The 17567-nt window shown below is 40.5% G+C and overlaps 1 protein-coding gene across 10 annotated transcripts in view; it reads right to left on the bottom strand.

Annotated features, from left to right (window-relative positions):
• LOC103878903 (EF-hand calcium-binding domain-containing protein 3) overlaps nucleotides 1-17567 on the bottom strand; it is a 514301-nt gene that overhangs the window by 200096 nt on the left and 296638 nt on the right. For all 10 annotated transcript variants that reach the window (XM_031657656.1, XM_031657654.1, XM_021929308.2 and 7 more), the window contains 2 exons: nucleotides 10414-10518; nucleotides 9811-9861 (listed from right to left, as the gene is read on the bottom strand). In XM_031657656.1, the coding sequence (XP_031513516.1) occupies nucleotides 9811-9861; nucleotides 10414-10518 (156 nt within the window). The remainder of the gene's footprint in view (nucleotides 1-9810; nucleotides 9862-10413; nucleotides 10519-17567) is intronic.

Genomic DNA, 17567 nt, shown 5'->3' with positions numbered 1-17567 from the left:
AAGAATTTTGAATATTGGCCCCCACTCTCTTCTGGCTTGTAGGGTTTCTGCACAGAAATCCGCTGTGAGTCTGATGGGCTTCCCTTTATAGGTAACTGACCTTTTTGTCTGGCTGCCCTTAACATTTTTTCCTTCATTTTAACCTTGGAGAATCTGACGATTATGAGTCTTGTGGTTGCTCTTCTCGAGGAATATGTTAGGGGTGTTCTTTGTATTTCCTGAATTTGAATGTTGGCTTGTCTTGCTAGGTTGGGGAAGTTCTCCCGGATAATATCCTGAAGTGTGTTTTCCAGCTTGTTTCCATTGTCCCTGTCTCCTTCTGGTATTCCAATCAATTGTAGGTTTGGTCTTTTTATGAAGTCCCCTATTTCTTGGAGGCTTAGTTCATTCCTTTTCATTCTTTTTTCTCTATTCTTTTCTGCATTTCAGTGAGGTGGTCTTCAAACTCTGATATCCTTTCTTCTGCTTGGCTGATTCAACTGTGGTTACTTGTGTATGCTTCACGAAGTTCTTGTGCTGTGTTTTTCAGCTCCATCAGGTCATTTATGTTCCTCTCTGAACTGATTATTCTGGTTAGCAGTTCCTCTAACCTTTTATCAAGGTTCTCAGCTTCTTTGCATTGGGTTAGAACATGCTCCTGTAGCTCATCGTAGTTTTATTACCCATCTTCTGAAGCTTACGTCTGTCAGTTCAGCCATCTGATCCTCCATCCAGTTCTGCACGCTTGATGGAGAGACATTGCAATCATTTGGAGGAGAAGAGGCACTCTGGTCTTTTGGGTTTTCAGCATTTTTTTTGTTGATTCCTTCTCATCTTTGTTAGTTTTTCTTGTTTCGGTCTTTGAGATTGCCGATCCTTGGATGAGGTTTCTGTGAAGGTCTTTTTTGTTGTTGTTGTTGATGCTGTTGTTGTCGCTTTCTGCTTGATTTTCTTTCAGTAGTCAGGTCCCTCTTCTGTAGGGTTGCTGGAGTTTGCTGGGGATTCACTTCAGGCTTTATTAATCTGATTTACTCCTGTGACTGGAGATGTCACTCAAAGAGGCTGGAAAACAGAAAAGATGAGTGTCTGCTCCTTCTTCTGGGACCTCTGATCTTAAGGGGCACCAACCTGATGCCAGCAGGATCACTCCTGTATAGAGTGTCTGACAGCTTCTGTTGGAGGGTCTCACCCAGTTGGGTGGCACAGGCCACAGGACTCGTTTAATGAAGAACTTTGTCCCTTGGTGGAGCGGGTGTGCTTCACTGGGGGGAAATCCACTCGTTTGTGCTGCCAGGATTCCTCGGAACTGCCAGGAGAAGAGGCTAAGTCTGCTAGTCTGCAGAGACTGCGACTACCCCTCCCGCTAGGAGCTCAGGCCCAGGGAGATCCGAGTTCTGTCCCTGAGCCTCTTGCTGGAGTTATTGTAGATCCTGCAGGGAAGCCCTACTCAATGAGGAAGGATGGGTCAGGGTTTGGCCTGAAAAGGCATTCTGGCCACAGGCTGCCACAGCCAGTGTGTTGGGCTGTTGGGACAAGTCTTAGGACCAAGCCGTCCAGCCTTCCTGGTGCCAGAAGGGGAAAAGTACAGCCTGGAGCTATAGAAATGGGTGTCACCCTTCCCCCGCCCAGTGAGCTTAGCATGCTAGGCAGTTGCAAGTCCTAGTGCTGGCTGCTGCCCCTCCCACAAGGAATTCAAATGGCTTAGACAATAGGCAGCCTCAGCTGATGCTGGTCATCCCTCCCCACTGGGATTTCAGTAGGCTTAAGCAGATTCCAGTTGAGAGGCTGTAAGAAACTGTGCATCCCAGGGTTGGGACGCTAGGCCCCGGTGGCATGGATTCACGAGTGGGATTTTCCGATCTGTGGGTTGCACAGTTCCATGGAAAAAGCAGAGTTCCATGGAAAAAGCTGGGTAGCAAGCTCATTCACTGCCTCCCTTGGCTGGGGGCAGGAGGTTCTCCTTCCCCATGTGTCTTGCAGGTGGGCCACTGCAACCACACTGTTCTTCCTTCTCTCCATTGGTAAAACTAGTCTTCTAGTCGTTTTGATAAGAATCTGGATACCTTGGCTGCTGGTGAAGGATTTACATGTTTATTATGGTTTTTTTTTGTTTTTTTTTGTTTTTGCATGGGAGCCTCTGAACACTGCTGCTTCTAATTGGCCATCTTGGCCCCGCCCCATAAATTTTTTTTAATTTTAATTTTTGTGAGTACTTAGTAGCTGTGTATATTTATAGAGTACATGAGATGTTTTGATGTAGGCATGCAATGTATAACAAATCACATTAATGTGGAAATGGGATATCATCCCTCAACATTTATTCTGTCTTATAAACAACATTTTATTTAAAGTTAAAAATGAATTTCAGTAGACAAGGATGGCTTGTGAATAAAGACAACTCAATCCTCCAACTCCAAAACCAGCTGACCCCCAGAAGACAGTGTTCATTTTTCAACTGAACACTGGTTCATCTCACTGAGATGCAGTGATGTCAGTTAGCTGGTCAGCTCTGCTGCAGCCATTCAGCGGAGGAGGCAGAAAGCTTAGGCTGAGGCATGCTCGCCTCACTGCACAGAAGGAAGCGCGGGGAAGAAGAACCAGCACCACCATGAGGCAGAGACACACAACACCACAGAAAATTGAACAACTCCCACCCCAGCTGTGGCAGCTTCCAGCGGCACGACACCTGAGATCTCCCACACCTGGCTTTGGGAGACCCCAAACCCAGAGCCTCCTCTGTGCTGCTACTTGTGATCTGAATCACCGAGCAGGCTGGCATACCGGGCTGGAGAAACATGCCATTGCTAGTGCAATGTGATGTCGAGCTGCTTTGGAAGCTCCCAGCTGGGCAGACTCCACAGCAGCTCAAGGAGAGCCTTTCTGTCTCATGTGAGCCTACCTCAGGGACCAGACAGCTACAACTTAGCAGCAGCTGTAGCACAACAGCCGGCTGGCAACGGAAAATACTGCAGGCTGGCGACTCATCCTGAGCACAGCTGAAGAGGCGTGGATCCCAACGGAGGCAGGATCTGAGGCAGGACCAGACTACCTGCCACTCAGGCGGGTCCCCAGGCCTGAGCAAACCCTAACTGGGAGGCCTCCCCCACCGGGAGTGATCGGCCCCACGCCCCCTGTTTGGGGCTCTGCCCTGAGAGGAAGCACAAGCAGAAGAATCAGACAGGTACACCAGCTGTTCAGAAATATTCTGTCTTCACGCAGCTCTGCTGCTGATGCAGGCAAACAGGGTCTGGAGTGAACCTCAAACAGTGTCTCAGCTGAGACCTACAGCCAGGGGTCCTGACTATTTAGAAGGAAAACTATCAATGGGAAGGACACCTACCTGCTTAACATTTGTCACCATCATCCAAAGACCAAGAAGCCCAAGTCTAAAACCACAAGATGGGGAAAAAGCAGAGTGTAGAAAAAGCACAAATTCAAAAATAATTTTATCTCCCGGCAAAGGCGCATAGCTCATCGCCAACAACGGATCAAAGCTTCGTTGAGAATAATGCGCTTTGGCAGAGATGAAAAACTCAGTCATCAAATTTCTTAAAACTAAAAATTCGTACATTTAAGCATAAAAGAAAACTAAAATCTTAAAAAGTGGAAAAAGAATTCAATGATATTCATTCAATTAATACCAGAAAGTCATATGAAATGAAAAGATGAAAAACCATGACAACCACAGAAATCACGACAAATACACAAGCTCAGTAACATTACCGACTCGATCCTTTGGAAGAAAATTAATGGCGATTGGTCAAATGAATAAAACTCATGAAGAAACAAAAAGAAAAAGAAAGCCGTTAAGCGCAAAAGTATGGGATTATGTAAAAGACCAAATCGTTGGTGCCAGTGAAGGGAAAAATAGATGCGGTTGACTTACTCTTTTCAGGATATCATCCGGAGAAAACCCCAATAGTAGGGAACGATAATGACATTCAAATCAAAAGCAGAATACAGAAACTTCCATAAAAGATACTCTCCTCGAAGAGCAACTCAGACACATAGAACTTGCCAGATTCACCGTAAGTAGAGGAGAGGAAAAATCTTAAGAGCAGCAGAAGAGAAGGAGGTCAGATTCCCAAAGAAGCCACCATGAATCTCGGCTGAAACTCTGACTAGAAGAGTGGGGCAATAACTAATATTAAAGAAAAAGAATTTTCGCAAACTTTAGAATTTCATATCAACCAAAATAGTTTCAACAGAAGTGAAGGAGAAATAAAATCCTTTAGATAAGCAATCTTAGAGATTTTTAAACCGCCTCCATTCTGCCTACAAGAGACCCTGAAGGAAGCACTCAACATGGAAGAAGAACAACGTTACCAACCATTTTGCAAGCCACCAAAATGTATAAAAAGAATTAAAATGGGGCTAGGAAGAAACTGCATCAACTAGCAGAGCAAAACATGATTAATATCATAATATTTGGGATCAAATTCACACATAACAAATGTGTGTAGCAAATGCTAAATAGTCTAAATGCTCCAATGAAAAGAACTTCAGACCCCATACCTTGGATAAAGAATAGACTTCCATCAGTCCTGCTGTATTCCATCCTACTTGAGACATACATGGGCTCAAAATAAAGGATGGAGAAAGTTACCAAACAAATGGAGACATAAAAAGCAGAGGTTACAGTCTAATTCTGATAAAGCAGGCTTTTAAACCATCCGAAAGATCGAAAAGTACACGAGAAGGCCATTTTGCAATGGATAGAAAGGGATCAGATCAACGGAAGAGCTAACTATCCCTAAATATCATGCACCCAATACACAGAGGGGAGGCACTTGATTCATAAAACGTCCTTAGAGACTTGCAAAGAGACTTGGGCTCCCATGCAATGGCAATGGGAGACTGGCCTCCCTGTCAAGCATTGAACAGATCAGGACAGAAAGTTAACCAGGATCTCAGGAATTGAGCTCATCTCTCACACACAGCAACAGAAGCAGACCTAATGAACATCTATAAGAATACTCCACTGATATTGGAATATGCACATTACTTCTCAGCTTTCTACATATTACCCCACTCCAAAATTATTATACTCAGTGACTAGGTAACACTCACTCATGGAAATGTACAGGGGAACAGAAATTATAACAGAGCCATCTCAAGATACAGTACAAACTAGACTCCAGGACAAACTCAATCAAAGCCCTTCAACTTCATGGAAGCTAGATAGCAGCTACAGGTACACCATGAAATGAGAGAGAGAAGGCCAGGAAGCAAGATGTTCTTTGAAACCAAGCAGAACAAGATTCTTATACCGATCTCTACAGTTTATTTAAAAACAGTGTACGAGAAATTTACTGTAGCTATAAATGCCCTGAAGAGAAAACTGGGAGAAAAGATCAAAAGTAACACTCCTTTCATAATTAAAAGAACTAAGAGAAGCAAAACAAGCACACATTCTGAAGCCTTGAAGGCAAGAAATATGGGTGAGCAGACTGAAGGAGATAGGGGCAAAAGCCCTCAAAATCAATGAATCCGATTTAGTTTTTGAAAAGATCATAAAATTGATGAATTCCACCATAAGACTAACAAAAGAAGAAAAGAAAAGAATCAATCAGCATGATAAAAATGATAAGGATACTACATTTACAAGAAGCCTACAACTACCATCAGAGAATACTATAAACACCTCTATAACCGCATCAAACTGGAAAGAAACCTGAAAGAAATGGATAATTTCTGTGGTGCCCACACTCTTCCAAGACAGCCAGTAGGGGAGAGGTTGAATCCTGAATATGAATAATGGCGAACTTCTGAAATTGGGGCAATAATTAGCCAACCCCACCAGCCAAGTCAGGACAAAGATGGATACAGCTGAATTCTGGTATAAGGAGGAGAGTTATTCCTTCCTTCCCACAGAGGCTTATTCCAATCAATAGAAAAAGAGAATCCTCCCTAACTCTCATTTATGGGGCCAACGTATCCTGATACCAAAGCCTGGCAGGAACACAACAAAAAGAATTTAGACCAATATCCCCTGATGAACATGATTAAAAATCCTCAATAAAATACTGTGGCAACCCAGTTCAACTTAGCACACATCAAAAGCTTATCCACCATGATCAGGTGACTTCATCCCTGGGATGCAAGGCGTTCTTTGTTAAATCAATAAACATAATCTAGCATAAACAGACCCGGAAGTAAGAACCACATGATTATCTCTAATATGTGCAGAAAAACTTTTTGAAGCAAAGGCTAGCATTTTGCCCATGCCAGCGCGCTCAATAGTCGATTGCATGATGGAGCGCCTCATAATGTAAGAGCTATTGCAAAACAAACCCCACAGCCAACATCTGCTGTGGGCAAAAGCGTGCAGAAAACTGGCAAAGACAGGAACATCCTCCACCACTCATCCTTATGGTGCCAGGGAAGTTCCTTTGAGGGCAATTAGACAGAAAGAAATCAAGGGTAATTCAGTTAGGAAAAAGAAAACTAAATTGTCCTGTTTGCAGATGACATGATTGTATATTTAAAAGCCAATTATATATTTAAAATCTCATAAGCTGATATCATAAGCAACTTCCTTCAAGATCTCAGGACCTAAGAATGTCTTACAAAATCACAAAGCATTCTTATGCAATAACAGATGTACAGGCAACAAATCCTTGAATGAACACCATTTCTGGTGCTTCAAAGAAGAAGATCCGTGCTACAAGTCCAACTTGAGGACAAGGACATAATGTCAGGAGAGAACTACAAACCCACTGCTCAGTGAAATAAAAGGACACAAGCAAATGGAAGGAATATACCAATATATTGGACAGAATCAATATAAGTGAAAATACATACTGCCCAAGGTAATTTATAGATTCAATGCCATCCCCATCAAACTACCAATGGTTTCTTCAAATTGGAAAAACTGCTTTAAAGTTCATATGGAGTTAAAAAGAGAAGAACCGCATCTCCAAGACAATCCTAAGTCAAAAGAACAAAGCTGGAGGCATCCACTTCTACCTGACTTCCAAGCTATACTACCAAAGGCTACAATGTGTGTTAACCAAAACAGCATGGTACTGGGTACCAAAACAGAGATATATGAACAGACCAATGGAACAGAACAGGTCATATAGAAATAATACCACATGCATCGATCTTTGACAAGCCTGGGGAAAAGACAAAAGAAATGGGGAAAGTTCCCTATTTAATAAATAGTGCTGGAAGAATTAGCTAGCCATGTTAGAAGAAAGCTGAAACTGGATCCTTTTTATACTCCTTATGAAAAGTGTCCAAGATGGATTCAGAGGCTTAAATGTTAGACCCTAGCACATAAAAATCCTAGAGGAAAACCTAGGTGACACCATTCAGGACATGAGCAGGCAAGACTTCATCTAAAGCACCAAAAACAGCAGCAGCTAAAAAGCTAAAATTGACAAATGGATCTAATTAGCTAAGAAACTGCACACAGCAAAGAGAAAACTACCATCAGAGCAGTTGACATACAGAATGGGGAGAAAATTTTTGCAATCTACTCATCTGACAGGCCTGTGTCAGAATGCCAAAAGAACTCAACAATTTACAAAGAAAAACAAACAACCCCATCAAAAAGTGGGCAAAGGATATGAACCAGACATTTCTCAAAGAAGACATTCTGCAGCCAACAGACATATATGAAAAATATGCTCATCAGCCATCGAGAAATACAAATGAAAACAATGAGATACCATCTCACACCAGTTAGAATAGATCATTAAAAGTCGAAACAACAGGTGGAGAGAGATGTGGGTACAGGAACACTTTTACACTATTTGGTGGGATTGGCATATAAACTAGTTCAACCACTTGGAAAACAGTATGGAATTCCTGCGGGATCGACTAGATCTTCCTTATTATTACATCCATTACTGAGATATACAAGGATTATAAGTGTATACTTTTCTCTGGGCCACATACTGCATTGCTCTTGTTGCAACTATTCCTAGCAGGCAGAATCCTTAAATGTCAAAATGTTGACAGATTGGATTGAAAATATGGCACATACACCATGGGAATACTGTACACAGCAGCCATAAAAAGGATGGAGTTGCGTCGCTTTGTGGAGACATAGATGCAGCCAAACTCATCATTCAACAGCAAACTATCACAGAACAGAAAACCAAAGCACATGTTCTCACTCATGGGGTGGAGCCCAGACTCTTGAGATCCACTTGAGACTCAGGAAGGGAGGTGAGAGGGGCTATCATGGGGAGGAGGGGGAAGGATTGCATGATGGGGAATTTATACCTGATGCCAAATGACAGTTGATGGAGTGCAGCAATTAACATGGCACAAATGTAACAAACCATGTTATGCACATATTTACTAACTTAAAGTATAATAATAATAAATAAATTAAAAAGTCATTATCTTCAAGAGAAAGACTAGTCTTTATCTCATTAAAATTTAAGCAAGCATGGGTGGTGGCTCACAGCTGTAATCCCAGCACTTTAGGAGTCCAGGCTTGAGTAAATCACCTGAGGTCAGGAGTTCAAGGCCAAGCCTGGCCAGCGTGGTGAAGCACTTGTCTCTACTAAAAATACAAAATTAACTAGACACAGTCTGGGTGGTTTGTATAAACAAAACTGCACAGCAAAACTACCATCAAGTGAACAGGCAGCCTGGGAGAGCTAGGAGAAAATGTTTTGAAAATCTACTCATCGACATAGAAAGGGCTAATATCTCAGGCCTACAAGAACTCCATGATTTACAAAAGAAAAACAAACCTTACATCAAAAATTAGGCAAAGCATGAACAGACGTTTCTCAGAAGAGGAACATTCATACAGCCATGAACACATGAAAAATACTCATCATCACTGGCCATCAGAAATACCAAAATCAAAAGCAGCTGAGATACCATCTGTACAGTTAGAATAAATCATTAAAAGTCAGGAAACAACGGGTGGAGAGATGTGGAAATGAACACTTTTACACTGTGGTGGGGATTATGTAACTAGATTCCAACCATTATGGAAAACAGTATGGCAATTCTGGAAAGGATCAAATTAAATACCATATGACCCATCATCCATTACTGAATTACTTCACCCAAAAGGACAAATCATACTATGAAGACACATGCCATTATATGTTTACTGCAGCCTCATTCTGACAATAGCAAAACTTGAATCAACCTTAAATACATCAGTGACAGACGGATTAAAATGTATGGCACATATACACCCATGAATGCTATGCAATATAAAGGATGGTTTGTGTGTGCTTTGGCAGGGCATGGATGCAGCACTGAAAACCATCATTCTCAGCAAACTATCTCAAGAACAGAAAATAGGCTTACATAATATTCTCACTCATGGAGGTGGGAACTTCAATAATGAATCTTGGATTTCGGGAAGGAACATCACACACCCGGGGGCCTATTATGAAGGGGAGGAAGGGGAAAGTTGCATTGGGAGTTATACCTGATGTAAATGATGGTTGATGGGTGCTTGTAGGTTTGGTGGATGCAGCACCAACATCTTTCATGCTCTACATGCAACAATTCTGCTGCATTATGCATAACTTTGGGAACTTAAAAAAAAAAGAAAAGAAAAAAAAAAAAAAAAAAAGTAATTTCCCTTTACTTTTTGCTGTGCAACCTTGACAGTAATAATTTCTTCTGTCAAAATTTGGAAAATCCCAAGAGAGCATGGGAATTCTTTCCAAGTTACACTATAAGAAGTGATCTCTTAAAGTAGAGGCTAATGTATAAAAGAAACAAAAGTATGTAATAATATACATGTTATGTGGCAGGATTCACAATTTAATAACAAGGAAATTATGTAAATGCCATACATTATAATCTCAGATTAATCAGCATTTTATTAAGCATCTCCCTCACCTCTAAGAAACTTTATACCGTCCAGCAATCTTTTCTGATAGACCTTTCCATCTGTAAGAAGAAGCACTGTTCAGATCACACAAGAGCAATGTGGGGCTTTACAGAAAATATAAAACCAATAATTTCAGAAAGACATACTTTATGAACTGCCTTATAAATTTTCTGACTTACTGAAAACCAATGAAATTATATAGCCTGTGGAGAAAGTTGTAACTTTATTAATATAGGCAGTTAATACTGACACTCTACCATGTTGAAACATATCCTTTCTTCTTCTTATTTTGTGATTTTCCATTTTCCCCTATTAGATCACTCCCTTTTCTTTCTTTTTCTCATTTATCCTGGCTTAAATTTTAGATCTTTCAGTAGAATCAAAAGTAATAAAAGATATAACTGAACCCTGATGACAGAAAACATGACACAATTGTTGATTCTCAAAATAAAAGTTGAATGGCACAAATAATCTTTAAAAATATAATGGGGTCATTTTAAAATTACACAACATGGGTCATAGATTATTTTTAAAGTTAGATAGTTTTAGAAGTTTTCAAAGTTTAACAGTAAGCCTCCCTGGAAGATTACATTTTTATTTGAAATACTCACCATCAACTGGCAGATTATTTACCAGTTCTGTGAGTTCTTTATCCGTAAGCTCTATCCCCATGTTTCCTAGAATTGTTTTCATGTCATTGACATCAACTTCCTCTCCTTCAAACAGATAGAAATGGTAACACATGAGATTTTAAAGAACTACCTAATTATTCTAAATAATAATTATATTTTCTATTAATGCTAAATAAATATCTTTGATTAATCTGGAAAAGTGAGATTACAGGCTTATTAATAAAATGTGGCATCATGTTTTGTTGCTGAAACATTGATAAGCCAAAGTTAAGGTCTAGGAAACTGGACACAATCATTTCATTCAAAAATAGCGTAATTAATTAAAAAAAGCAAAACTGGAGGTGTCACATTACCTGACTTCAAACTATGCTATAAGACTACAGTAACCAAAACAGCATGGTACACATATGAGAACAGGCACATAGACCAATGGAACAGAATAGAGAACCCAGAAATAAAGCCACAGATCAACAGCCATCTGATCTTCAACAAAGCTGACAAAAAGAAGCAATGGGGAAAGAAGGCCCTAGTCAACAAATGGTGCTTGGATAATTGGCTAGCCATTTATCAGAATGGTAGTTCTCAGAACAGGCTAGCCACATGCAGAAGAATGAAACTGCACATTTGCCTTTCACCATATATAAAAAGTAATTAGAAATGAATGAAAGATTTAAATGCAAGACATCAGACTATAAGAATGCTACTTTGGGAGGCCAAGGCAGGAGGATCCTTTGAGCTCAGGAGTTCAAGACCATCCTGGGCAACATAGTGAAACCCTGTGGTGGTGTGTGTTTGTAGTCCCAGCTCCTCGGGAGGCTAAAGGGGGAGGACTGCTTGAGCCTAGGAGGTTGAGGCTGTGGTGGGCTGTGACAGTGCCACTGCACTCCAGCTGCACTCCAGCCTGGGCAACAGAGTGAGACTGTTTGAAGAAAAAATCCCAAGCAGCAACAAAAAAACCCTGTAAGCATTCTGGAAGAAGACCTAGGAAATGCCATTCCAGACATTGGTCTTGGAATATAATTTATGATGCAAAAAGCAATTGTGACAAAAACAAAAATGGACAAATGGGACCTTATTAAGCTAAAGAGCTTCTGCACTGTGAGAAAAACCATCAACAGAGTAAACAGACAACCTACAGAATGGGAGAAAATATTCACAAACTATGCATATGGCAAAGGTCTAATATCCAGAATCTATAAGTAACTTAAATCAACAGGCAAAAACAAATAATTCTATTCAAAAGTGGGCAAAAGACATGAACAGACGCTTTTCAAAAGAAGACATACATACAGCCAACAAGCATAGGAAAAAAATGCTTAACATCACTAGTCATCAGATAAATGCAAATCAAAGCCACAATGAGATATCTCACACCAGGCAGAATGGCCTTTATTAAAAAGTCAAAAACAACAGATGCTGGCAAGGTTGCAGAGAAAGGGGAATACTTATACACTGTTGATCAGAATGTAAATTAGTTTGGCCACTGTGGAAAGCAGTTTGGAGATTTCTCAAAAAACTTAAAACAGAATTACTATTCAACCCAGCAATCCCATTACTGGGTATACATCCTGAAGAAAATAAATTGTTCTACTAAGAAGATACAGACACTCATATGTCCACCACAGAAAATACATGGAATCAACCTAGGTGCCCATCAATAGTGGACTGATAAAGAAAATGTGTTACATACACACCACAGAATACTATGCAGCCATAAAAAGAATGAGATTGTTCCCTTTGAAGCAACAATAGAGCTGGAGGCCATTATCCTAAGCAAATTAATACAGGAACAGAAAACTAAATACTGTGTGTTCTCACTTATAAGTGAGGTAAACACTGGGTACACATGGACATAAAAATGGCAAAAATAGAACTAGGGACTACTAGAGAGGGTAGTGGGGAGGGGAATGCGGGTTGAAAATCTACCTATTGGGTACTATGCTCACAACGGGTGATGGGATCATTTGTGCCCCAAACCTCAGCATCACAGAATGTGCCCATGTAACAAACCTGCACATATACCCCTTGAATCTAAAATAAAAGTTTAAATTATTTTAAAAAACAATCTAATTTTAAAAGACATTAAAATTAACTGGAACACATATAAAATATGTGTAAAGAATTGGAATCATACATTTAGTATTTATATTTACTTTATAAATAACATTTATTATTTATGTGATCAGCAAACAGTTGGTTAAATGTATGAAAAGTATACTCTCAAGTGTTAAGGTTTCCATTGCTAATTTTCTCGGCATTCATGTCTGAAGATAATCATAAAGCTGAATAAGAATGAGCTTGGACCTCTAGTTTAATCAAAAGGCCTAACAAAACAAGTTAAAGAAACTGTCTGATATTCTTAGACATAAATATATAATTCTTTTTTGTCCTTAAATGAAGTGTGTTTTCATTTGCTTTGAGCAGCCTTTTAAAACAAAATATCATTCTTTTAAAATCTTTAATTTAAGAAAAGTAAAATCAGTTGACTGAAAAAAAATCAGAATAATATATATTTGGTCACTTCTTTCTCACTTGCAACAGCTTCTACTTTATTCATCAGTTTTTCCAGATCAACTTTCTCGTAGGCTGTAATACAAAGTTTAATCAGAGAGAAGCAATAACGTGAACTCTGAAAAAAAAAGACATATTGTACAGGAGGTCCTTTCCATTGAAGATTTATTGCTGGATAGATAACCAATGAAAATAAATCCAGTTAAAATGAGGACCATGATTTAATAGTAAATAATAAATAAAAATGATCTAAAAGGTTTGATTGGAGAATAAAAATGCAAATGATCAAATAAGTTTATATGATCTTATATTTAAGGAAATTCAAGTTATAACTATTCCATAATTTTTAGGATAAGCAATGAATAAATGCTAACTTCTAAAAGTGTGTTCTGGTATGATTTTCTGGTAAAATTACATCACTACCTACTACAGTATCTTTTTTTTTTTTGAGACAGAGTCTTGCTCTGTTGCCCTCTGTTGCCCAGGCTGGAGTGCAGTGGCATAATCTTGGCTCACTACAACCTCTGCCTCCCTGGTTCAAGAGATTCTCCTGCCTCAGCCTCCCTAGTAGCTGGGATTAGAGGCACATGCCACCATACCCGGCTAATTTTTGTATTTTCAGTAGAGACAGGGTTTCTCTATGTTGGCCAGGCTGGTCTCGAACTCCTGACCTCAAGTGATCCACCTGCCTCAGTCTCCTAAAGTGCTGGGATTACAGGCATGAGCCACCATGCCTGGCCAGCATCCTTTTAATCTTTGAAACAGAGGGGCAGTTCCAAGATGGCTGAATAGGAACAGCTCCAGCCTCCAGCTCCCAACATGAGTGACACAGAAGATGGGTGATTTCTGCATTTCCAACTGAGGTACTGGGTTCATCTCACCAGGGCATGTCAGACAGTGGGTGCAGGACAGTGGGTGCAGCCCACTGAGCGAGAACTGAAGCAGGGCAACGCATTGCCTCACCCGGGAAGCTCAAGGGGTAAGGGAATTCCCTTTCCTAGCCAAGGGGAATCGTGACACACAGCACCTGGAAAATTGGGTCACTCCCACCCTAATACTTCGCTTTTCCAAGGGTCTTAGCAAACGGCACACCAGGAGATTATATCCCGTGCCTGGCTCAGAGTGTCCCAGGCCCCACGGGGCCTCCCTCATTGCTAGCACAGCAGTCTGAGATATAACTGCAAGGTGGCAGCAAGGCTGGGGGAGGGGCACCCACCATTACTGAGGCTTGAGTAGGTAAACAAAGTGGCTGGGAAGCTTGAACTGGGTGGAGCCCACCGCAGCTCAAGGAGGCCTGTCTGCCTCTGTAGACTCCACCTCTGGGGACAGGACATAGCCAACAAAAGGCAGCAGAAACCTCTGCAGATTTAAATGTCCCTGTCCGACAGCTTTGAAGAGAGTAGTGGTTCCCAAGCATGGAGTTTGAGATCTGAGAACGGACAGACTGCCTGCCCAAGTGGGTCCCTGACCCCTGAGTAGCCTAACTGGGAGACACCCCCCCACCAGGGGCAGACTGTCACCTTACACCTCACATGGCCGGGTACCCCTCTGAGACGAAGCTTCCAGAGGAACAATCAGGCAGCAACATTTGCTGTTCAGCAAATTCACTCTTCTGCAGCCTCTGCTGCTGATACCCAGGCAAACAGGGTCTGGAGTGGACCTACAGCAAACTCCAACAGACCTGCAGCTGAGGGTCCTGACTGTTAGAAGGAAAACTAACAAACAGGATATCCACACCAAAACCCCATCTGTACGTCACCATCATCAAAGGCCAAAGGTAAATAAAACCACAAAGATGGGGAAAAAACAGAGCAGAAAAGCTGAAAACTCTAATAATCAGAGAGCCTCTCCCCCTCCAAAGGAACGCAGCTCCTCACCAGCAATGGAACAAAGCTGAATGGAGAATGACTTTGATGAGTTGAGAGAAGGAGGCTTCAGATGATCAAACTTCTCCAAGTTAAAGAAGGAAGTCGAACCCATTGCAAAGAAGCTAAAAACCTTGAAAAAATATTTGATGAATGGGTAACTAAAATAACCAATGTAGAGAAGTCCTTAAATGACCTGATAGAGCTGAAAACCATGGCATGAGAACTACATGACAAATGCACAAGCTTCAGTAACCGATTTGATAAACTGGAAGAAAGGGTATCAGTGATTGAAGATCAAATGAATGAAATAAAGCAAGAAGTTTAGAGGAAAAAGAAACGAACAAAGCCTCCAAGAAATATAGGATTATGTGAAAAGGCCAAATCTACGTCTGATTGGTGTACCTGAAAGTGACGGGGAGAATAGAACCAAGTCGGAAAACACTCTGCAGGATATTATCCAGGAAAACTTCCCCAACCTAGCAAGATAGGCCAACATTCAAATTCAGGAAATACAGAGAACACCACAAAGATACTCTTCGAGAAGAGCAACTCCAAGACACATAATTGTCAGATTCACCAAAGTTCAAATGAAGGAAAAAATGTTAAGGGCAGCCAGAGAGAAAGGTTGGGTTACTCACAAAGGGAAGCCCATCAGACTAACAGCGGATCTCTCGGCAGAAACTCTACAAGCCAGAAGAGAGTGGGGGCCAATATTCAACATTCTTAAAGAAAAGAATTTCAACCCAGAATTTCATCTCCAGCCAAACTAAGTTTCATAAGTGAAGGAGAAATTAAATCCTTTCCAAACAAGCAAATGCTGAGAGATGTTGTCATCACCAGGCCTGCCCTACAAGAGCTCCTGAAGGAAGCACTAAACATGGAAAGGAACAACCAGTACCAGCCACTGCAAAAACATGCCAAAATGTAGAGACCATTGATGCTAGGAAGAAACTGCATCAACTAATGAGCAAAATAACCAGCTAACATCATAATGACAGGATCAACTTCACACATAACAATATTAACCTTAAATGTAAATGGCCTAATGCTCCAATTAAAAGTAACACACTGGCAAATTGGATAAAGAGTCAAGATCCATCAGTTTGCTATATTCAGGAGACCCATCTCCCATACAGAGACACACATAGGCTCAAAATAAAGGGATGGAGGAAGATCTACCGAGCATATGGAGAACACAAAAAAGGCAGGGGTTGCAATCCTAGTCTCTGATAAAACAGACTTTAAACCAACAAAGATCAAAAGAGACAAAGAAGGCCATTATATAATGGTAAAGGGATCAATTCAACAAGTAGAACTAACTATGCTAAATATATATGCACCCAATACAGAAGCACTCAGATTCATACAGCAAGTCCTTAGAGACTTACAAGGAGACTTAGACTCCCACAGAATAATAATGGGAGACTTTAACAGCCCACTGTCAATATTAGACAGATCAATGAGACAGAATGTTAACAAGGATATCCAGGAATTGAACTCAGTTCTGCACCAAGTGGACCTGATAGACATCTGCAGAACTCTCCACCCCAAATCAACAGAATATACATTCTTCTCAGCACCACATCACACTCATTCCAAAATTGAACGCATAGGGGGAAGTAAAGCACTCCTCAGCAAATGAAAAAGAACAGAACTTATAACAAACTGTCTCTCAGACCACAGGGCAATCAAATTAGAACTCAGGATTAAGAAACCCACTCAAAACTGCTCAACTACATGGAAACTAAACAACCTGCTCCTGAATGACTACTGGGTACATAACGAAATGAAGGCAGAAATAAAGATGTTCCTTGAAACCAATGACAACAAAGATACAACAAACCAGAATCTCTGGGACACATTTAAAGCAGTATGTAGAGGGAAATTTATAGCACTAAATGTTCACAAGAGAATGCAGGAAAGATCTAAAATTGACACCCTAACATCACAATTAAAAGAACTAGAGAAGCAACAGCAAACACATTCAAAAGCTAGCAGAAGGCAAGAAATAACTAAGATCAGAGCAGAACTGAAGGAGATAGAGACACAAAAAACCCTTCAAACAATCAATGAATCGAGGAGCTGGTTCTTTGAAAAGATCAACAAAACAGATAGGCCACTAGCAAGACTAATAAAGAAGAAAAGAGAGAAGAACCAAATAGATGCAACAAAAAATGATAAAGGGGATATCACCACCAACCCCACAGAAATACAAACTACCATCAGAGAATACTATAAACACTGCTACACAAATAAACTAGAAAACCTAGAAGAAATGGATAAATTCCTGGACACATACACTCTCCTAAGACTAAACCAGGAAGAAGTTGAATCCCTGAGTAGACCAATAACAGGCTCTGAAATTGAGGCAATCATTAATAGCCTACCAACCAAAAAAAATCGAGGACCAGACGGATTCACAGCCAAATTCTACCAGAGGTACAAAGAGGAGCTGGTATCATTCCTTCTGAAAGCATTCGAATCAATAGAAAAAGGGGAATCCTTCCTAACTCATTTTATGAGCCTAACATCATCCAGATAGAAAAGCCTGGTAGAGACACAACAAAAAAAGAGAATTTTAGACCAATATGCCTGATAAACATCGATGCAAAAATCCTCCATAAAATACTGGCAAACTGAATCCAGCAGGACATCAAAAAGCTTATCCACCATGATCAAGTTGGCTTCATCTCTGGGATGCAAGGCTGGTTCAATATATACAAATCAATAAATGTAATCCAGCATATAAACAAA

This window comes from Papio anubis, chromosome 17 (genome assembly GCF_008728515.1).
Source record: "Papio anubis isolate 15944 chromosome 17, Panubis1.0, whole genome shotgun sequence".
Classification (NCBI taxonomy): Eukaryota; Metazoa; Chordata; class Mammalia; order Primates; family Cercopithecidae; genus Papio; species Papio anubis.
Note: the sequence above shows the minus strand (reverse complement) of the source record. Positions and strands in the feature narration are given on the sequence as shown.